We start from the raw sequence: 21,317 nt of genomic DNA, 5'->3' as shown, positions 1-21,317 counted from the left end.
TTTTTTTTTTTTTTTTTTTTTTTTTTCCTTTTGGATGCTCGTGTTTTTGGTTGGAGAGGAGAATGAATCATTTCTTGTCAGGGTGGGAAAATATCTCCCTAATAGACGCGGTTTTTTTTTTTTGTGAGATCCCACGTTGGTTGGAGAGGAGAATGAAGCATTTCTTGTAAAGGTGGGGAAATATCTCCCTAATAGACCCATAATGGGGAAGCCCAGAAGGAAAAATCAGGTTGAAGAGGAGAACGAAGCATTTTTTATAAGGGCGTGGAAACATCTCCCTAATAGACACGTAATGGGGAAGCCCATAAGAAAAAACCAGGTTGAAGAAGAGAACGAAACATTTCTTATAAGGGTGTGGAAACATCTCCCTAATAGACGCGTAATGGGGGAGCCCAGAAGGAAAAACCAGGTTGAAGAGGAGAACGAACCATTTCTTATAAGGGTGTGGAAACATCTCCCTAATAGACGCGTAATGGGGGAGCCCAGAAGGAAAAGCCCAGTTGAGGACGAGAACGAAATATTTCTTATAAGGGTGTGGAAACATCTCCCTAATAGACGCGTAATGGAAAAGCTCAGAAGGAAAAACCTGGTTGAAGAAGAGAACGAAACATTTTTTATAAGTGTGTGGAAACATCTCCTTAATAGACGCGTAATGGGGAAGCCCAGAAAGAAAAACCCGGTTGAAGACGAGAACGAAACATTTCTTATAAGGGTGTGGAAACATCTCCCTAACAGGGCCATAATAGAGAAGTTCAGAAGAAAAAACCTAAAAACCTTGAACGGAAGCTCAAAAGGGAAATCCCAAAGAGGACAGTATATAGATAAGTACTGGTTTCGTTGCATAACTCTGAAAAATGCGTTTTAAAATCGTGAGACTGACAGTGATACATAGGCTAACGCGAATAGAGGAGAACGAAACTCTGAAAGATGTGTTTTAAAGCCTAGCGGTAAAGGGGAACAAAGGGTTTAATTTTTTAAGTCATGGAGTCTTTAACTAATTGGTCTTGAAGAGAAAATTCACTCAATTGGGTTTGAAAAAACAAACAAAAAGAAAAACTCAATGGTTTTTTCATGTTGTCAAAGAGTTGAAGAGTGGTTTTTTCGTGTTTTCAAAGAGTTGAAAAATGAAAATAGATAGCGAGTACCTAATCGAATTGATCGGGTCCGGTAGAACAAAGGTTCAAGTCTATCGGTTTGTTAAGATGCCTCAGACACTGCACTTTCACTTGATACATATCCTGATGATAAAGACTCTTTCGTGTTGTCAAAGAATTGAACAAATGAAAATAGATGGCGAGTGCCTAATCGAATTGATTGAGTCATGTAGGAACAAGATTCAAGTATACCGGTTTGTTAGGATGCCTCAGCTGCATACATCACTGTGCTTCCACTTGTGTCAGGTCTCAAAACTTCTATTGCTCCATCCTCGGAGGGACAAAGAACCTATCGCTGTCTCGGCTGTGCTACTAAAGACTCTAGGGAAGTCGAAATAGGAGAGCACTCATCTTGGGGTGGACTTACTACTTAGATGCTTTCCGCTCCGCACTTGGCTACTCAGCGTTTACCGTGGGAATGATAACTGATACACCAGAGGTGCATCCTTCTCGGTTCTCTCGTACTAAGGAAAAGTCCTCTCAATTCTCTAACGCCCACATCAGATATCTTGGGGTGGACTTACTACTTAGATGCTTACCGCAGTTATTCGCTCCGCACTTGGCTACCCAGCATTAACCGTGGGCATGATAACTGATACAGCAGAGGTGCATCCTTCTCGGTTCTCTCGTACTAGGGAAAGGTCCTCTCAATTCTCTAACACCCACATCAGATATGGACCAAACTGTCTCACAGCGTTCTTAACTCAACTGTCTCACCACGTTCTTAACCCAACTCACGCACCGCTTTAATGGGTCAATCCTCTCGTACCAAGGAAAGGACCTCCTAATTCTCTAACACCCACACCGGATATGGACCAAATTGTCTCACGACGTTCTGAACGCAGCTCGACGTCTTCATCTCATCTTTTATGGTGGGTGTTTATAGAGTATACTAAATCAGTATAGCTATCCTCAAAGCAATTTCACAATCAATATCGAAGCTAGAAGGTTTCTTATTAATTGGTTGAGGATGTTGAAGATAGGCTATCGATGCTCAAGCTATAGTAGGATGAGACAAGATAAAAAGCAACCGACATAAATTTTGGACATTTATTGTTTCTTCTTAATGTAAGGGTAAAACGAAATTTCACAAGTCAATGCATGTGTTTATTTCTAGCTATAAAACATATATTTGTTGGAGCAATCAAGCACCTACTCCCGCCCAATGCTTATCAGCACACTGGTCATCTGGACAATTCTCTTTTCCCACGTCATCCATTTGAACTCCAGTATCGTAAACCTGCCCAGGTCTCCAATCAGCAGGAAACACGTACTTCGACCATATCCACTTCCCATCAAATCCAGAAGTCACCACAAATCGCAATTGCAACGGTCCTTCCGATACGGGATGCTTCGTGTCCCAAACAGCTCCATAGTTCCGAGCCATCATACCCCAATTCGATTCACCCACCTTAGCTATATCTATGCCTACTATTTCGGTTTGGCCACCTTGGTAAAGCAATTTCATGGCTAAATAAGTGGGAGGTTTGCTCATCTCTTCCACTCTAACCATCAAGTTCTTGTTTTTGTACTCACAAGGAACCCTTCAAAAACAAAAAAACCACTAAAATTATGAGCCTCAATCGATTGAACATGAAAAAGTAGGTCAATTATGAGCCAACCTTTTGAATTCAACGTCCACAACTCCTTCAATAATAAGCAATTCCTCTTTGCCACTCAAAGCCATTTCACCAAAAGCCTTCTTGCTAATTACAAGGTCAGTTTGAGAGCTCTCATTGCCATCCGTCACAACAATCTTGGTGCCTTCTTTGTTGCAAAGTGCCTCATTTTTACACCTTACCTGCACAAACCCGACACTTTCACGTCATGACGATTCAAATCAAGGAAATGTTAGGAATAACGACGCTCCATAACAGTATGATATTATCCACTTTGAGCAGAAGCTATCCCAGCTCTCCTAAAAGGCCTCGTACTAATAGAGATATATTCCATACTTATAAATCCATGGTCATTCCTTAAATTAGCCAATGCGGTACCCCTCCTAACAATTGAGAGAAAGAGAAGGGATTGGTAAGAAGTTTACTTGAAAGCAGGCGCCACAGCCAGCGCCGTGGCCGTAAAGAGTAGCCGTGATAGCGGAGAAGTGGCCATTTGAGAGCTCCGAGGTGAGATTGCCATAGCCACAGGCGCCTCTAACTACAAGAAATGAAACAAACCCAATTGGTTAAATGTGAAAACTTGATCTGGGTCGGCCTTGGATCGGACTATAATAGCGGAAAAGTCGAAGAATTTAAAGGGGGATTGGAATTTTACGTTCACCGTCGGACTCGACCTGGTAGAAGGCGGCTTTGGCCTGATGAAGACAACGATCACAGGCAGCGGCGGAGGAGACAATGGTGAGGAAGAGAAGAGGGAGGAAGAAGGGCATTTTTGTGATGGAGAAGGAAGAGGGAGGGGGAGGTTTATATAGGTGATGAATGGTCGTTGGTGGAAGACAGGTGTCATTTAGCAAAAGGGTAAAGGAAAGATTTTAAGGCATTTTTTTTGTTGATTTTACTTTTTCATCGGATCTATGATGACTAAGTTTAAACATCATGGTCAAAAATTCCCTTTATTTTGGTCGGATGTTTTTTTTTTTATATCCCATAATACTTTATTTATTTATTTTAAAAATAGTTATTTTAAGGGACGAGAATTGGATGGGGAGGGGAGGGGAATATAATCTCATCTTCGTTAAGGGACGTGGTGGGGAATTGGATGGGGACGGGAATATAATCTTATCTTCAGCCCCATTTATGTAACCGGAAAAAAAATGTTCTTCACTCTGTAAAACGGACATGTCTAGATAAATCCATATACTAATGAAAAATTCTCTATAATACCACTTAAACAATTGTAATTTGAATGAGAAGTCGAGGTGATGAAGTGTAAAGGTGGCTAACCGCTTGAACAATTGTACTTTGGATGAGAAGTCGAGGTGATGAAGTGAAAAGGTGGCTAACGTGGTCGCTTAACAAGTGAAGTCGAGGTCGATGAAGTGAAGCCGCTTCGACGATTTTTCGTGTGTTGGCAATGCAAGGTGTAATACAGTTTGATCTCCATAAAAGACAATCGATGACACTTTTTGGGTGAGATGACTTGAATGTGAAAGGAACAAAAAGGTAGAATCAAACGCGGTAAGAGAAAGAGGGGAATTTTGAGAGTTGAAATGAGTTGCGAGTACCGCACCAACAGCTGTGTGCCATTCTTTTGCTTGGACTTTGCTGATTGGGAACTTTTCTAAAACCCTTTTCTTTTTCAAAGCGATCTTATTCTAGGTCTCGTTAGCTTGTTGTACCTAAATGGTTCTATAACAGCTCAAGTCCGTGGCTAGTAGATAGGTATTGCCGTCAGTCTCACGATCATGCTTGTCCACCCTCTTGAGGCCTAGTGTCACGATCATGCTTGTCCAAGGTATGTTGCCCATGGCCGCATGCATGCATGCCTTGGACAAACATGACTGTGACATGCGGCATGTTGCCCATGGCCGCATGCATGCCTTGGACAAACATGACTGTGACATGCTGAAACCTTAGCCTTGTACTACTTTATTGCTTTCTAGACATGAAATGTCTCAAAAACCTTAGCCTTGTACTACTTTATTGCTTTCTAGACATGAAATGTCTCAAAATGGGGTTGTCAACTTCTCCCTACCCGATAGGGGGAATGTAAGCCGTTATTATTTCTCTCTCTCCCCTGCTTTCTAAAATCTTCTCTTGAAATTGAGACCCAAAATTTGTATTCACGTTGCCCGACCGCAAGCAACGTAACTCGAAGTAGGCTTGACCCACTCAGTGCTGAGAGTGGGTGCCGCACAATCGCCAAATTCGCTACCTAGCAAACCGCGATTGTGTCACCCAACGTCCTCGAACACTAGTACAGGTGTCTGGCTCCAATACAATTTATACTAGCTTTGCTAGCAGATATTGTTCAACCACACAGTTTTAAAACGTGTCTATTAGGGAGAGGCTTTCATTCTGCTCACCTCTTCAATCGATGTAGGACCTCACAAGTAGGTTAAGTATATTTGAATTCATTGAGCTATATTCAAGTTGATAAATAAACGAAATTATTTTATACCATCAGTAAATTTTAACAATTTAACAAATTTGAGAAGGAGATTAATTATGATTTGATTGGCTTTATTTAATGATTAACTACAAAATCTTACCATAAAAGGTAGAATCAAATTGATTTTTTTTTTTTTTTTTTTTTTTTTACCCTAGTAGGGTTATTTAGAATTTTGAAGATTGTATCTATAAATACTATAAACTAAGCCCAATGCTCATCGGCACACTTATCATTTGAACAACTCTCTTTAGCCATGTCGTTGATTTGAATTCGAGTATCGTAAATTTGCCCATGTCTCCAATCAGCAGGAAGCACAGACTTTGTCTCGATCCACTTCTTATCAAATCCAGAAGTCACCATAAACCGCAATTGCAATGGTCCTTCAGGTACGTGATGTTTCGAGTTCCAAACAGCTCCATAGTTGCGAGCCATCGGAGCCCAATTCGATTCACCCACCTGAATCATAACACATTTTCAAACTCCACGATAAATAAAACCCATATCGTGTTCGTTGTATGATTTTGTTTAGGCATCACCTTAGCGATCTCCATGCTTGCTATCTCGGTTTGGCCACCTTGGTAAAGCAATTTGATGGCTAAATAAGTGGGATATTTGCTCATCTCTTCCACTCTAACCATCAAGTTCTTGTCTTTGTGCTCACAAGGAACCCTACAAAAACAAAAAAACCACTAAAATTATGAGCCTCAAACGATTGAACATGAAAAAGTAGGTCAATTATGAGCCAACCTTTTGAATTGAACGTCCACAACTCCTTCAATAATAAGCAATTCCTCTTTGCCACTCAAAGCCATTTCACTAAAAGCCTTCTTGCTAATTACAAGGCCTGTTTGAGAGCTCTCATTGCCATCCGTTACAACAATCTTGGTGCCTTCTTTGTTGCACATTTCCTTGTTTTTACACCTTACCTGCACAAACCCGACACTTTTCAGCTCTCCACAATGGTATAATATTGTCCACTTTAAACATACGCTCTCATGACTTTCGGCCTCATACCAATGAAGATGTATTCATTTAACCCATTAACGAAAAAAGAAGATAAGGTCATTCTATTTCGACAAAAGACCCACACCCAAGTTCTATAGTTTGGGTAAGTTATCCCGATTATGATTTTTCTACCCCCAGAGGGAAAAGTCATTTCCTTTTTGGTGGGTTGTGGGCGAGGAGGGATTCGAACCCTCGACATCGTGGTTTGTAGCCACGTGCTCTGCTCTAATCCTCTGAACTAGAGGTCCCACCCCATCTCCACTGGATCTGTTCCCGGGATACCCTAAAAAAAAAGGAATCTTTCCTCTCCCCACCATTTGCTATTTCGGGTTAAGAATATGAGTCAAAAAGATGATTCTTCACTTCTTTCTCTTATTCAAAACCGTGCATGAGACTGCATGAGACTTTCATCTTGCACGGCTCCTAAGCTAAGTGATAAAAGAAAGAACTCTATCTTCTTTCCTTATTTTTTTTATTACCTCCCTCGCATATGTATTAAGACCGAATCCAATTCGATTTCTAAAAAGGAAACTCATGATCATTCTCTAAATTAGCCAACGTGGAGCTTCCTCCTAGACAAAGTGAGGGATTGTTGAGAAGTTTACACGAAAGCAGGTGCCACAACCAGCACCGTGGCCGTAAAGAGCAGCCGTGATAGCCGAGAAGTAGCCATTTGAGAGCTCCAAGGTGAGATTGCCATAGCCACAGGCGCCTCTAACTGCAAGAAATGAAACAAACCCAGTTGTTTAAATGTGAAAATTTGATATGGGTCGGCCTCGGATCGGACTTTAATAGCGGAAAAGTTGAAGAATTTAAAGGGGGATTGGAGTTTTACGTTCACCGTCGGACTCGACCTGGTAGAAGGCGGCTTTGGCGTGATGAAGACAACGATCACAGGCAGCGGCGGAGGAGACAAGAGAAAGGAAGAGTAGAGGGAGGAAGAAAGCCATTGTTGTGAGGATTTGAAGTGAAGAAGGAAGAGGAGAGAGGTTTATATAGTTGGTGAATGGACGTTGGTGGCAAACACGTGGCATTTTCCAATGGGAAAGGGAAGATTTTAAGGCATTTCTTTAGATTGGTTGACTAACTAATTTTTTTTCAATATAAAAAAAAAAAAAATATATATATATATAATATATATATATATATAATATATATATATATATAATATATATATATATATAATATGTGTTTAAAATATATTTATATTAAGCGGGGTGAGGGTGGGACAGGTCGGTGAATTGGGCAAGGACGGGAAATATAGTTCAATCCTTGGCCCCAATTATGTAACCGTAAAAAATGGTTTTCACTCTCTCTTCTCATCGCGTGTAACGATCCACGCTCAAGATTCGTTCTCATCTAAACGTGGTCTCAATTAATTCTTGCACCTCTCTTTTACTCGAGTATCACATGTCACCAACTTCCGGTTTAGGTCGTTCCCGTACCACATCTTACTGAGAGATGTATCGCTTTTATACCATTTGTGACGATCCATCAAGTGTCGAATCTAGATTTAAATCATGATTATGGGTCGTTACAAAGGTGTCACTACCATAAAGGTTCAATATTTTGAAATTTAAGGATCAAATAGAAACTAAACGGTAAGTTCCATGATTGCATTATCATTTACTTGACGTCAACAACGACAAAAGTGTTTTTTCAACCAAATGGTCATTATATGCTCGTATCACCAATGCCCTTCATCACATTTTCTACAGCTCTCTTGTCCTTTGGCAATGGCATCCATCTGAACTCCAAGGTCGTAGATCATCCCCGGCTTCCAGTCCGCCGGAACTACCCGCTCCGCCGTCACCCACATCCCGTCGAACCCTGAAATCACTCTTAGTTGAAACACCACCGCCGCCTCCGGTGCCGTGTCTATTTCCCACACCGCCGTCCCATGCCTTCTGCTCATGAAGAACGTACTTCCCGAATCCACCTTTTATGCCAATAATATTCATCAACTTAGTTTATTTCTGCTCTTATTTTTTTTATCAAAAGATCAGAAATTTGAATCCCGAACCTACCGGACGTAGGTGAACCAGTAGAATATCAGTCTGCCCACCTTGATATAGGAACTTAATAGCCATGTGATGGGGCTTTTGGCTTGACTCTTCAATTCTTACTGACAGATTTTGTTTTTTGTATTCACATGGTATCCTGCAAAACCATGCACAACCCATAAATATAAACCCTTGAAAAGTGCATCTTATTTTAAAATTACGTTCTTTCGAGTTTCCCATTAAAATTTTAAAAACGCCTTCCACACCCTTATAAAAAATGTTCGTTCTCTTCCTCGGTCGATGTGGGATCTCACAAATGGTATCAGAGCTAGACACTGGACGATGTGTCAGTGAGGAGGCTGAGCCCCAAAGGGGTGGACACGAGGCAGTGTGTCAGTAAGGACGTTGGACCCTGAAAGAAGGTGGATTTGAGGGTCCCACATCGACTGGAGGAGTGAATGAGATCCCACGTTAGTTGAAGAGGAGAAGGAAACATTTTTTATAAAGGTGTAGAAACCTTCGAGGAAAGCTTGAAAGAGAAAGTCCAAAGAAGATAATATTTGTTAGCGGTAGACTTGTATTAAGAATCTAACCTCTTGTATTCAACCTCGAGACTCGTGCGCTTGAAGATATTGTAATGTTGGCCCTTTTGAGCCAACGCAGAAAAAGCTTTCTTACTCAAAACAAGATCAGTTCTATTGGTGTGTAGATTCAGATCAGTCAAAATGAGTTTGGTCCCAGCTGTGCTGCAAAGTTTCTTGTCTTTGCACCTCATCTGTAGCAGTGTATATCCATCAAATGAGTTCAAACAAATATATTCAAAGAGTACGTGCGTGAGATACCACGTAAATTGGGGAAGAACGGAATATTTTTTATAAGGGTGTGAAACTTTGTAATAGACGCGTTTTAAAAATCTTGAGAGAAAGTTTGGACGGGAAAGCTCAAAAAAGACAATATTTACTAGCCGTGAGTTTGGGCAGTTATAGATAGTATCAGAGCTAGACACTGGGCGGCGATGTGCCAGCAAAGAGGCTGAACCCCGAAGGGGGTGGACACGAGGTAGTGTGCTAGCAAGGACGCTGGGCCCCGCAGGGGAGATGAGTTGTGAGATCCCACATCTGTCGGGGAGAAGAACGAAGCATTCTTTATAAGGGTGTGGAAACTTCTCCCTAGCATGCACGTTTTAAAAACCTTGAGAAAAGCCCGAAAGTGAAAGCCTAAAGAAGACAATATCTACTAGTTGGCTTGGGTGGTTCATTCTGGTGCCTCTCTTAAAAAAAACCCTTTACAAGATAGAATAGTTCGAAGCTACATTTTACCTGATAGCATGCACCACAACGAACGCCCTCCTTGTAAAGGGACGGCACGCCAGCAGCGAGGTGTCCGTCGAGGAAGCCAAGGGCTAAGGAGCCATAGCCACAAGCCCCAGCTGCAAATGATAGCAAATTATTGAATAAAACAACTAAAAGTAGAGAAAATCTAAGGTTTTAAGGAGAATTGTACATGAAAGTGTTGAATCATTTGAGATATAGGCAGTCTTGGAGTGGTGGAGACAGCGATCACAGCCAAGCGCCGATGAGGCGAGGAAGAACAATAGAAGAAGGGGAAGAAATAAGCCCATTTTTGGATGAAGTTTAAGAGGAGAGGCTAATGAGGTTTGTTTATGATTTTAAGGTAATGTGTTTCACGTGGAGAGATGAGAGTTTGTTCCCACCGACTCTATCAACTTCGTGGATGATTCTCATCAATTTTGAGAACAAAAAAAATTCAGAATGTGAAGCATGAGAGTATCGATTTATATATATATATATATCGAAACCGTTTTGTTGATGCTGAAATCGAGTCAATCGGGAATATTAGGTCGGGTCGAGTTCAAACGCTTTGACTAACATAGTTATTTACGAGAGAGATCTCGTGTATTAGTGTGGTGTTTTACTTAACACATTCTGACGTTTAAGTTGATATCGAGTATAAAGTGGTATCAAGCTGAACACAAGTTGAACACTGACTCTACTAGCTTCATGGATGTTGGCATCGAGATGAGAAATTTTGAAAAAAAAAATTAAGAATGTGAAGCATGAGAGTATGAATTTATATATGCTGAAATCGAGTTAATCGGGCATATTAGGTCGGGTCGAGTTCAAACACTCTAACTAAAATAGTCATTTATGAGAGAGATCTCGTGTATTAGTGTGGTATACATTCTGATGTTTAAGTTAATATTCAGTATAAAGTAGTATTGAGCTGAACAGAGGTTAAATTACTTACGTTCAATGAAGAGTAGGTTTTCATATTTATGAGGGTTAGTTGTGTTAGTGAGAGAGATGTCGGATGTCTTAGCCTTGGCCTATTCGCTTGTCTAAGGTATCTCTCTCTTTTAGATTTAGGGTTTAGAGTCTAGGGTTTAAGGTTTAGGGTTTAGGGTTTGAGTTAAGCTCGATCTTTCTCTTTTGACCGCTCAGCCACTCTCCCCTTCCTGGGCCGAGGCCCGTTTCAATGGGTTCTAAGAAGGAGGACCGCGCCCTGGGTCTCGTTAGGGCAGCTGCTCGTTTAGTGTTGTTTTGGCTTTGTCGTTTGTATCTTATAGAATATGGAGATTCTCCCAAGTCGAATTCGACACCTACCTTTTCTCTATCGAACCCTCTAACACAGAGGACCATGTGGTTATTGGTGCGAACGGTGCTATAAACATGCATTTAAAATATTTTTTAAAAAAAAAAAAAAAAACAATGGCATAGACGTAAATGTTCATAATATAACTTAAGAGTTACAAAATAGACATAAATGTAACTACCCTAACATTGGTTCCATGACCTTCGTCTATAAGAGTGTCTGATTCATTCATATGTCCCTCTTTTACTCGGGCGACAGACGCCCACAAAGAAAAAAAAGACAAATTCAAATACATTGCATATACTGTTCTATTGCTAAAACAAACCAAGACACACATTGTCTTCCTTGTTGTGTCACATGGCTTTGCCTCCCCACGTGTCATCTGCTTTAAATTTTTACTGTCTTTTGTTATTTATTTTTCAGACATAGGCAGCTTTCATCAACATATGAAAAATTGACGGCTGTGATACAAACCAGAAACAACTTCCTCCTCCAATAATAATCACAATTTATTTTATTTTTAAAAAGTGAAAATTTTCTTAATTATGCTCAATTTTTTCACCATTTTCATATCTCTCCCGTAGTAATGATCCAAATACGCCTTTGACCCGATACATATCATCGTAAAACGCATCTTTCACGAAGAGATTTTCACGTACTTATAAGAAATGTTTCGTTTTTTTCTTCAACTGATATGAGATCTCACATCAATGGTAACGATTTTGATCCAAAAGTAACAGTAAGGGTACGAATTTTTTTTTTTTTTTGAAAGTTTAAGGATAACATGGGTTTGGAAAGAACGACGCGCCAACCATAGGCTTATGATCAAAACGACGTACCCACCACGGGCTTATGATCAAGATGAGTTGGAAAGAAAAGGAAGAACTTTGAACAAAAATGAAGAAAAAAAATCACAAAAAGATCATATGGGTTTGGAGATGTTAAAATGACAAAACCCATAAATGCATAAATGCATAGCACAAGTAGATTTGGTTTGGTGTCGGAGGGAGGACAAGAAGAACAGCTAAAGACCAATTTGATGTTGGGAATTGTGAAGACACTTCGAGTAAGAGCCCATGGGATTTTGGGGCATAATGCTATACTATGTTACCCATTATAAACCACACAAGTTGTTGCTTGGATAGGCCTTTGTTTGACACAATTGTCTCTAGTACCCTTTCCCAAATGTCCCTTGTTCCTCGTCTTTTCAAACATTTGGTCAAGGATTTATGTCTTAGCCAGTTAAACTATACTGAAGTTAACGATATATAGAAAGTTGTTGATATCGATATTCTTATAAGAATAGTTGATTGTTAATGAAAGTTGACTTTTATTACTGTGAGATCTCCCATCGGTTGGAGAGGAGAACAAAACATTTCTTATTAAGGTGTGGAAGTCTCTCTCTAGTGAACGTGTTTTAAAACCGTTAGACTGACGACGATACATAACAGGCCAAAGTGGATAATATCTGCTAGCGGTGAGCTTGGACTGTTCAAATGGTATCAAAACTAGGCACTGAGCAGTGTGCCAGCTGGGCTACATTGTGAGATCTCACATTGGTTGGAAAGGGAAACGAAGCATTCCTTATAAGGGTATGGAAGTCTCTCCCAAGTGGGCGTGTTTTGAAACTATAAGACTGATGACGATACGTAACGGGCAAAAGCGGACAATATATGCTGACAGTGGGCTTGAACTGTTTCAAATGGTATCAGAGACAAGCACTGAGCAGTGTGTCAGCGAGGACGCTAGCCCTCAAGGGGTGTGCACTGCGAGATCTCACATTGATTAGAGAGGGGAACGAAACATTCTTTATAAGGGTGTGGAAGTCTCTCCCTAATGGGCACGTTTCAAAACCGTGAGCCAAAGCAAACAATATCTACTAACGGTAAGCTTGAACTGTTTCAAATAGTATCAGAGCCAGGCACCAAGCGGTGTGTTATCGAGGACGCTGACCCTCAAATGGTGTGCACTGTGAGATCCCACATTAGTTAGAGAGGAGAACGAACCATTCCTTGTAAGGGAGTGGAAATCTCTCCCCCCTAATGTCGTCTCTCTTCTTCTACTCCAGTTTACTTACCGTACCTCATCATTCTTACTAAGTATACATTCCAAGATTCACGAGTCATGACTCGAATTTCTTCCCTAGACGAATGAATTTCCACTTTTTAGATAGAAAATGAGCTAGAATTGAGCATATAAAAGTCATTGTCACTACCCATATTAGAATTGAAATAATTGATCAAGGGTATGAGTTCATGATCCTCCTAATATCTACTCATCATCTTCCATCTCATGTGGCTACCATTTCTTGTAGTGAATCAAAATCTATGGACCCAACTTTGTCTTCAATCAAAACAAGAACAAAACCAGATGAATTGAACCCAATTTCATGAACAAATTTTAAGAACACCCCACCTTCATTTCTTCTTCCCCCAACATTCACATGGCTATGCACCCATCAATCCACTTTATGTTCATATTTCTATATAAAATTAACACTAAAACCCTTCTCCATTGCAACATCCAATAGAGAAAAAAAAACAAAAAAAATGGTAACTCCCCCCAAAACCCTAATTAAAATTGCCCGGAAGTGGCAGAAGGTGGCGGCCGCCGCCGAGCGCCGCCGGAAGATCTCGCTGCCAAGATCAAGAAGCTCCTCCACGGTGGCCGACAAGGGTCATTTTGTGGTCTACACGGTGGATCAAAAACGGTGCGTTTTGCCGTTGAGGTATTTGGGGAGCTATGTTTTGAGGGAGTTGTTGAAGATGTCGGAGGAGGAGTTTGGGTTGCCGGCGGATGGTCCCATAAAGCTGCCGTGTGAGGCGGCGTTTATGGAGTATGCTGTGTATTTGATACGACGACATGTCGACCTTGAAGTGGAACGTGCTCTGGTTTTGTCGGTTGCTCCGGCGGCGAAATTGTCGTGTGGTTCTAATTTGTTCTGGTCGGCGGCGCCCGCGGCGGAAGATGGCCGGCCGGTGATGATTTATGGGTTTTGAGGCTGTATGGTTTAGATACAATTTTGTAAAGGAATTTGGATTTTGTACTAATCGTGATTATTAACTTAATTAATCTAGTTTATGATTTTTTTTTTTTTATTTCATCATTATTGTGAGACGATCAAATTGCTACCACTTAAATGTCGATGTACGCCCAGTACAAAATGGTCGGTTTTTTGAGACATACACTAGAGGTGCGTCCTTCCCGATCCTCTTATACTAGGGAAAGGTCCTCTCAATGCTCTAACGCCTACACCGGATATGGACCAAACTATCTCACGACATTCTGAACCCAACTCACAAATTGCTTTAATGGACGAATAGTCAAACCCTTGAAACATACTATAGTCCCAGGTGGCGAAGAGTCGACATCGAGGTGTCAAACCTTCCCATTGATGTGAGTTCTTGGAGAAGATTAGTTTGTTATCCCTAGAATAACTTTTATCCATTGAGCGACATCCCTTCTACTTTGCACTGTTGAATCGCTAAGGTTGACTTTTGTCCCTGCTCGATGAGTGGGTCTTGTAGTCAAGCTCCCTTATGCCTTTGTACTTGAGGGTCAATCTCTGTCTAGCCCGAGAAAACCTTTGCACACCTCCGTTACCTTTTGGGAGATCAACACCCCATAGAAACTGTCTACCTAAGACTCTCCCTTGGCCCGTAGGTCCTGACACACTAGCTCTTCCAGACTAGTATCTCACTAATGGTTGGGCTCTTGGGGAAGATCAGTCTTTTATCCCTAGAATAACTTTTAACCATCAAGCAACATCCCTTCCACTCAGCACTGTCGGATCACTAAGGCTGACCTTTGTCCCTGCTCGATGAGTCGGTCTTGCAGTCAATCTCCCTTATGCCTTTACACTTGAGGGTCAATCTCCGTCTGGCCCGAGGAAACCTTTGCACGCCTACGTTACCTTTTGGGAGCCCTATGCCCCGTAGAAACTATCTACTTGAGACTGTCCGTTGGCCCATAGGTCCTAACACAAGATTAGAATTCTAGCTCTTCCTGAGTGGATATTTCACTGATGGCTCCAACCCTCCGGAAGGGAGCCTTGTTGACCCTCCACCTAAGCTACACAGGAAAGGTCACTAACTAACTCGAATTTATGTCACTTTTGACCTTGTATATATTTCGCGACAACCCTAGTCAGTCTCGATCTAAAAAAGTCAAATCTTTACCAATAAACATAATTAAGTACGACATTACAAAGACGATTCTCTCAAAAGCTACTTAGTAGATACAAAATTTCATAATCTCACCCAAAAGGAGAACACAAAGCTCAATTATAAGTACAAGTTTTATTGAAAGAGTGTGATTTCCCAAGCTTTTTGTTACTAAGAGTCACAGGACATGTAATCTTTGTATGGAATGTGGACTTCACCAGCCTCCCGAGAATGTAAGCTCGGGACCTCACGGCCACCGTCAAGTTCAGTAGCACCTCGACCCCGTCTTGTCGTTGGTCTCTCCAATTCCCGATCGCCGAGATCCCGCCGTAGAGCGGGACTTGGTGCCCCGACACAGACGTCGTCACCTTACGAGAGCTCTGCCGCTTTTGGTAGAACTCCTCCATCTGGTGAACAGTTTCCACATTTGGTTGATCAATGGCTCACGCTCGTGACAATAATTGGATTTAGTACACCTAATGTTTGGTCAAATATAGAGTACTAAAGGGTTTTGGTATTATTCCCCTTTAAATGTATATATATATATATATACACACACATATACATATATGAGTGGGCGTATTCATGGGTTGAATCGGGTAAGGTTGGGACATTTTTTTAGATCCAATTCAATTGTTCGGGTTTTAATTTAAAATTTTATTTATAAGAGTTTTTCGAAAATAGAAATACAAAAAGATAATTAAAAATTGAAAAAATTATAATAAGTAAAAAAATCAATTAATTCAATCAACCTACTCCATAAAGTTGGTTCGGTTCAACTCAAATTAATTTTAGAGAACCTCGTGAATCAATCTGATTCATAAAAGTTGATTCGGTTTCAACTCAAATTAATTTTAGAGAAGTTCGTGAATCAACCTAATTCATAAAGTTGGTTCGGTTCAACTCAAATTAATTTTAGAGGAGATACTGAATCAACGTAATATTTAATAAGGTTGGTTCGGTTCAACTCAATCAGGCACCTGAATAACCTAACCCATAAGGTTAAAATCTAACTCAACCTAAACCCATGTAAGTGAAAAGACTAAAATGCCCCTACTTTTATCTCCCAACGGCTAAATTACAAAAAAAAAGACCATGGGAAAAGAGACTACAAGTGTTCAGAGATTCAGACACTTGATTGCGAGTTGTAATCGTCACTACTCCCAATGTCTGAAAAGCCTCATCCAAAATAAATTAAAATTAATAATAAATTTTAAATTTAAAAAAAAAATATATTATTTTTTCCATAATTTCTGATTGCTAAACGACGTGCCCACCATTTTATAATATTAAATTACGAATAAATTAAATTAAAGCGTAATTAAAATTGGAATTAAAGGGAGGGGTAATTTAGTAAATTACCTGGCCAGAAGCTATTTGAAGCTGGAAATAATGGAGCTGAAAAGGAGTGGAGCTGACGTGGACCCCGAAAAACGTGGCAGGATTTTTGTACGTGATCCTGACCGTTGAATTTAGTGACATCAGATCCGTTGCCACACCTCCCGGATCACTCCCTGCTTGTACGTTAAACTTCTCGAACACCATGCTCTGTAATATGTTCCAAAATTTATTAATATTTTTTAAATACTTTTCAGCCTTAAAGTTTATTAAATTAATTTAATTTAATTATGCTCCAATTTTATAATCCTTCGTAAACCCTAATCGAAGATTTATTAAACTCGATCGACTTTTAAACACGGACTTATTGAATCTTCAGCCTATTCTCTCTATTACTTGACTATGTGCTCGGTTCTCCGTCCCGACCAATTACTAGACCAAATTATGGTTAATTTGTAACGACTCATGTCTTAGATTCAAACCAGGATGGTCCCGACATTCTCCTACAACATGGTCACATTACTTACATCTTGTTCCTAAGAGTGAAGACTACCTTCATGAACCAACACGAGTCCTTCCAGCATGAACATATACTTATAACTAAAGATTTATTAACTAAACTCGTCCAAACGCCTCCTAAGATCAAAATTATCTTATGGGTCTTCGTGACTTCAATCTATCTCTCTAAAATTTGACTCGATTTTCCGTTCTAACGACTTGTGACTAAGATTGAATCTTCTAAGAGTGAAGACTATCCCCCACAAACCTGCACGAGTCATTCTAGCATGTTTTGTACCAAATAGAGACTTCTAACTAAAGATTTATTAACTAAACTCGTCCAAACGCCTCCTAAGATCAAAATTATCTTATGGGTCTTCGCGACTTTAATCTATCTATCTAAAATTTGACTCGATTTTCCGTCCTTACGGATTACTAAGTCAACCCATGGTTAATTTGTACCAACGCCGGACTAAGATTGTATCTTCTAAGAGTAAAGACTATCCCACAGATGAGCAGGGGTCATTCCAGCATGTTTGGTACCAAATACGGACTTCTAACTAAAGATTTATTAACTAAACTCGACCAAACGTCGCCTAAGATCAAACTTATCTTATGGGTCGTTATGGGTCATCGTGACTACAAGCTCTATCCAAAATTTGACTCGGTTCTTCGTCTAGGTCGATTACTAAGTCAAACCATGGTTAATTAGAAAATTATTAAATTAATTATTACTTGAAAATAAAATAAAAAATTAAAAATAATTACCTGAACGAGAATTTGTGGGTGGAAGGACTTGCTGGCGCCCCAGAGGATGAGGGAAAAAACAGTGAAAAGAAGAACAAACAGCACAAACAAAAACAAGTACAATCGGAACTTCCGGTTCCATTTCGAATCCCGATCGCCGTCGTTGTCGCCGTCGTCATCCTCCTCCTCCTCCTCGTCGTAACCCGGCGGCCGGTGAAGCTTCCTCCACGCGGAGAGATTCCCGTTCCGATTCATATTGTTCTTAAGCGACGCTGAGAATCGTGAGGTCGACGACTCACGAGAATGGTGGATTGGGGAGGCGTGGTAAAAAGGGTGCGGCGGCGATCCCATAGGGCTCGAACCGTATGACATTTTCTCGACGTCGTGGTTCGAAGGGCTCTGCACGTAGTACAGCGGCCGGCGCGGCGATCGCGCCGGCGAGGACTGGTCCACGCTGGTGACCTCCGAGTACGATTTGGCGTGCATCGTGCCAGGACGCCGAGAGAAAAATGAAACGAAAGTGTTTTGAAAACAGGGGAAAAGAGGGGTTTTAATAGTGTCGGGAAGTTCACGCGCTTTGTAGCGCGTGGGGAAGTAAGGAGTTGGGATGTTTTTCTATGGGAATGCAAGAATGTTGAAGAGATGGAAGAGTCCCTTGGTTCTAATGTTCCCCCTTATTAATTAACAATTAAACCTATCCAACTCGGCTTTCTAACCTAACCCGATATGGAATTTCGAACACGGATTAAAATATTTATCGATATATTGAAAATAGTGAGATCCCACGTCGGTTGGAGAGAGTAACGAAACATTTCTTATAAATGTGTAAAAACTTCTCCCTAACCGACGTTTTAGAATTGTGGGGCTGACGTCGTGTGTAACGAGTCAAAGTGGATAATATTTGTTAGCCGTCGGCTTGGGCCACTTTGTCATGGGCATTGTAGCATCTATGTCGCCTAAGGCATAAAGGGCATGATGACTTGACATCATCCTCACCTTCCTCAGGCTTATCACCGACAGTCTGCTTAGGGGTTCTAATCTCAATGGTTGGCAACTAAACACGAGGTTGCGTTCGTTGTAGGATTTAACCTAATACCTTACAGAACGAGCTGACAACAGCCATGTAGCACTGGTGTTTGCATTCCGGAAGGCACCTCTCTTTCAATAGTCGTCGTGATTTTACGTTTGATTTAAAACTTAGGCTTGACATGTCGCGAATTCTCTTGAAAGAGAGAGGTGCTTTCGAGTACACATGCACAAATGATACATGGTTGTCGCGACTTCGTACGGTAAAGTGCTAGGTTAAGTTTCACACCGAGCATAATTTAAAATTTGATTAATCCTTCTTAAATTAATCAACTACTATAGTTTTCTTTTTTTCGAAATTGGTTTATGTTTTATTCAATAAATTTTTATCAATTTTGTTGACTTTTTATTGTTGTCAATTTCATTGACTTTTATAGTTGCAACCATTTCAATATTTTTATTTTGTAATTTTTAATAAAAATTTATTTTCTTTTTCAAGACATTGCATATTTGGTAAATATTAAAATATCGATATAAAAACATGGTCTAACGTTCTAAACTTAAAATAATACGTTAAATTATAAATTTAATCTCTCAAAATTTAATTTCACTAATTTTAAACGTATAATTTTAATCTAAATAATTCATAAAAGACAATTTCTATTATTTAAAATGGTAATTTATTTAAAATATAGGATGAAATTTATAATTTAATGATAATATTTGTTTTGTCAAAGAAAGTGGGAAAAACTGGCGGCCGGCCGGCCGGCCGACCGGCTTTTTGAGATTTGAGTTAAGGGTTTGTTCGGCCCGCAAAATGTAAACGGACGGGCTGACCGTTGACTTATTCAGCCACTGGGCCCACCAATTTATTACAACCCATTTTTATAATAAATTAATAATATATTAATTTTCATCCCACCTCATTTTTCAACCTTGAAAGATTCCTTTCCTTTTATTCCATTTTCCTATTTACCCAAAATAAATAAATTAATGAAAATACATTTAAATTTTTATTTTATTTTATTTCAAAATATCCTGATTTTTTAAAAAAAAAATTTAAATGGAAGGATATTAATGAAAATTCAAGTAATTTAGAAGTCAAACATGAAGAAGAATAAAGGTCAACCCATGATTACTCAATGGCCAAAAGAACCAATTTAAAAGATAAGGTAANTTTTTTTTTTTTTTTTTTTTTTTTTTTAATAATAATAATAATAACCTAAATAAAACAAAAAGGCATTTTCTCATGGGCCGCCGTTACTGGACTGGGCCTCAAGATCCGAAATGGGCCCAGGCCCAACAGACTTCTGACCGGTTTCAAACTCCGTAACCAAATCCGAATCCACGTTACCCTCAGGCTCCCACGTGGCATCCTCAATATCCGTCCATTTCACCAGATACTCCATCTTCCCGTCGTCCCCAACTCTCTTTCCGACCACCGCTTCCGCCACCGCGTACTCCAATCCGGCTTCGAAATCCGCCACCAAATCCTCCGCGATCAGCGCCGCTTTCACCCATTCATTATCTTCTCCGTCCTTCCACTTCACCAAATACTCCAAATTCTCCCCCTTCCCCCTCTTCTCCAGCAGCTCCTCCACCTCCGCGAATTCAAAAACCACTCTCTCCAGCGCTCCGATCACTCTCTCCAGCCCCAACCTCCTTGCAAATTGAACCCTCGGTGTCGCTTTCACAATTTCCCTTGCCAACACTAATGGCGTCCGACCCTTGTCGTCTTGCACCTCCGGATCTGCTCCCAATTCCAGTAATAGCTCCACCGTGCCGGGTTTTACGTAGCCGGCGGCCATATGTAGAGCAGTGAACCCGCCGCTCTTGTCGCGGTGGTCGAGATTCGCGCCGGCCTCAGCTAAAATTCTAACGCAAGGCTCCGACCCGAGTCCAGCGACGAAGAGGAGTGCGGTTCTGCTGTCTTCGTCCACAGCGTTGAAATCGCGGCTGTCAGCGGCGTCGATAAGTGACTTGAGGGCGGATTCGTCGGCTTTCTTGGCGGCGGTCCACCAGGGGGTTTCGTACTCAGCGACGACGTCTTTAGCGATGAAATCGGAAGGGACCCACGACGGAGAATGCCCGTCTTTCCATTTAATTAGATACTCCATTCCGGTAGCGTCGGCCAGGGCGCGACTGCCGATGATTCCGTCGACCTCGCCGTAGGATTCGTCGTCTTCCGGGAAGTCATCTGGTTGCTGGGTTTGTTGAGTGAGGGGCTCGTTGACAGCGTAGGCGGTGAAAGATTTGAAGGTGCGGCGGAGATGGAGATGAAGATGGAGAATTGGAGAGGGGAGTTTAGGGAGAGGGGGTTTAGGGGGAAGTTTGAGGCGGGAGAGTGACTGGTTGACGAAGACGGCGTCCATGGCGGGAGAGAAAGCAGTGGCGGAGCTGATGGCGGAATGTGGTTGTGAAGGAAGTGGAAGAAAGGTTGCAGAGAGGGAACGGTGTCGTTTTGTGGAGGTGGGACCTGGATAATCTCATCGGAGATGAGGAATTGTGGATAAGAAACTCCATCCATTCGTGGCTCTCATTTCCTTATAGGATTCTAAATGTTTTTTTTTTCTTTAATTTAATTTCGAGTAATTTTAAGTTATAGTTTTGAGATAAAACTAATAAAAATATTCCTAAATTCTTAAAAATACCATTATTTAAAAAAAAAAAAAAAAAAAAAAAAAAAAAAAAAAAAAAAA

At 40.7% G+C, this 21,317-nt stretch overlaps 6 protein-coding genes across 7 annotated transcripts; 1 reads left to right on the top strand and 5 right to left on the bottom strand.

The window, feature by feature from the left end:
• Nucleotides 1–2,176: 2,176 nt before the first annotated feature.
• Nucleotides 2,177–3,546, bottom strand: LOC111792491 (expansin-like A2). The gene is made up of 4 exons (XM_023673998.1): nucleotides 3,429–3,546; nucleotides 3,199–3,311; nucleotides 2,777–2,955; nucleotides 2,177–2,698 (listed from the first exon to the last, which is right to left on the bottom strand). Exons 1-4 carry the CDS (start codon nucleotides 3,541–3,543, stop codon nucleotides 2,299–2,301), a joined length of 807 nt encoding a protein of 268 aa, XP_023529766.1. The 5' UTR covers nucleotides 3,544–3,546; the 3' UTR covers nucleotides 2,177–2,298.
• Nucleotides 3,547–5,408: 1,862 nt separating this feature from the next.
• On the bottom strand, nucleotides 5,409–7,180 carry LOC111792495 (expansin-like A2). Its single transcript, XM_023674003.1, has 5 exons — nucleotides 7,066–7,180; nucleotides 6,836–6,948; nucleotides 5,973–6,151; nucleotides 5,762–5,894; nucleotides 5,409–5,681 (listed from the first exon to the last, which is right to left on the bottom strand). The coding sequence occupies exons 1-5, from the start codon at nucleotides 7,178–7,180 to the stop codon at nucleotides 5,427–5,429; spliced, it is 795 nt and encodes a 264-aa protein (XP_023529771.1). The 3' UTR covers nucleotides 5,409–5,426.
• Nucleotides 7,181–7,818: 638 nt separating this feature from the next.
• Nucleotides 7,819–9,967, bottom strand: LOC111792494 (expansin-like A2). Of its 2 annotated transcripts, none has more exons than XM_023674001.1 (5): nucleotides 9,737–9,967; nucleotides 9,553–9,662; nucleotides 8,827–9,008; nucleotides 8,258–8,390; nucleotides 7,819–8,169 (listed from the first exon to the last, which is right to left on the bottom strand). In XM_023674001.1, the coding sequence occupies exons 1-5, from the start codon at nucleotides 9,852–9,854 to the stop codon at nucleotides 7,918–7,920; spliced, it is 795 nt and encodes a 264-aa protein (XP_023529769.1). In that variant the 5' UTR covers nucleotides 9,855–9,967; the 3' UTR covers nucleotides 7,819–7,917. The 2 variants fall into 2 exon arrangements, with proteins under 2 accessions (XP_023529769.1, XP_023529770.1); XM_023674002.1 differs by having other exon boundaries at nucleotides 8,296–8,390.
• A 3,181-nt stretch (nucleotides 9,968–13,148) lies between these two features.
• Nucleotides 13,149–13,896, top strand: LOC111792523 (auxin-responsive protein SAUR68-like). The gene has a single exon (XM_023674040.1). It carries the CDS (start codon nucleotides 13,396–13,398, stop codon nucleotides 13,843–13,845), a length of 450 nt encoding a protein of 149 aa, XP_023529808.1. The 5' UTR covers nucleotides 13,149–13,395; the 3' UTR covers nucleotides 13,846–13,896.
• Nucleotides 13,897–15,004: 1,108 nt separating this feature from the next.
• On the bottom strand, nucleotides 15,005–18,099 carry LOC111792484. Its single transcript, XM_023673988.1, has 3 exons — nucleotides 17,614–18,099; nucleotides 16,372–16,557; nucleotides 15,005–15,416 (listed from the first exon to the last, which is right to left on the bottom strand). Exons 1-3 carry the CDS (start codon nucleotides 18,076–18,078, stop codon nucleotides 15,126–15,128), a joined length of 942 nt encoding a protein of 313 aa, XP_023529756.1. The 5' UTR covers nucleotides 18,079–18,099; the 3' UTR covers nucleotides 15,005–15,125.
• Nucleotides 18,100–19,826: 1,727 nt separating this feature from the next.
• LOC111792467 (signal recognition particle 43 kDa protein, chloroplastic-like) lies at nucleotides 19,827–21,185 on the bottom strand. Its single transcript, XM_023673970.1, has one exon. It carries the CDS (start codon nucleotides 20,988–20,990, stop codon nucleotides 19,866–19,868), a length of 1,125 nt encoding a protein of 374 aa, XP_023529738.1. The 5' UTR covers nucleotides 20,991–21,185; the 3' UTR covers nucleotides 19,827–19,865.
• Between the last annotated feature and the right edge of the window lie 132 nt (nucleotides 21,186–21,317).

This window comes from Cucurbita pepo, chromosome LG04 (assembly GCF_002806865.2).
Source record: "Cucurbita pepo subsp. pepo cultivar mu-cu-16 chromosome LG04, ASM280686v2, whole genome shotgun sequence".
NCBI classification, from domain to species: Eukaryota; Viridiplantae; Streptophyta; class Magnoliopsida; order Cucurbitales; family Cucurbitaceae; genus Cucurbita; species Cucurbita pepo.
Note: the sequence above shows the minus strand (reverse complement) of the source record. Positions and strands in the feature narration are given on the sequence as shown.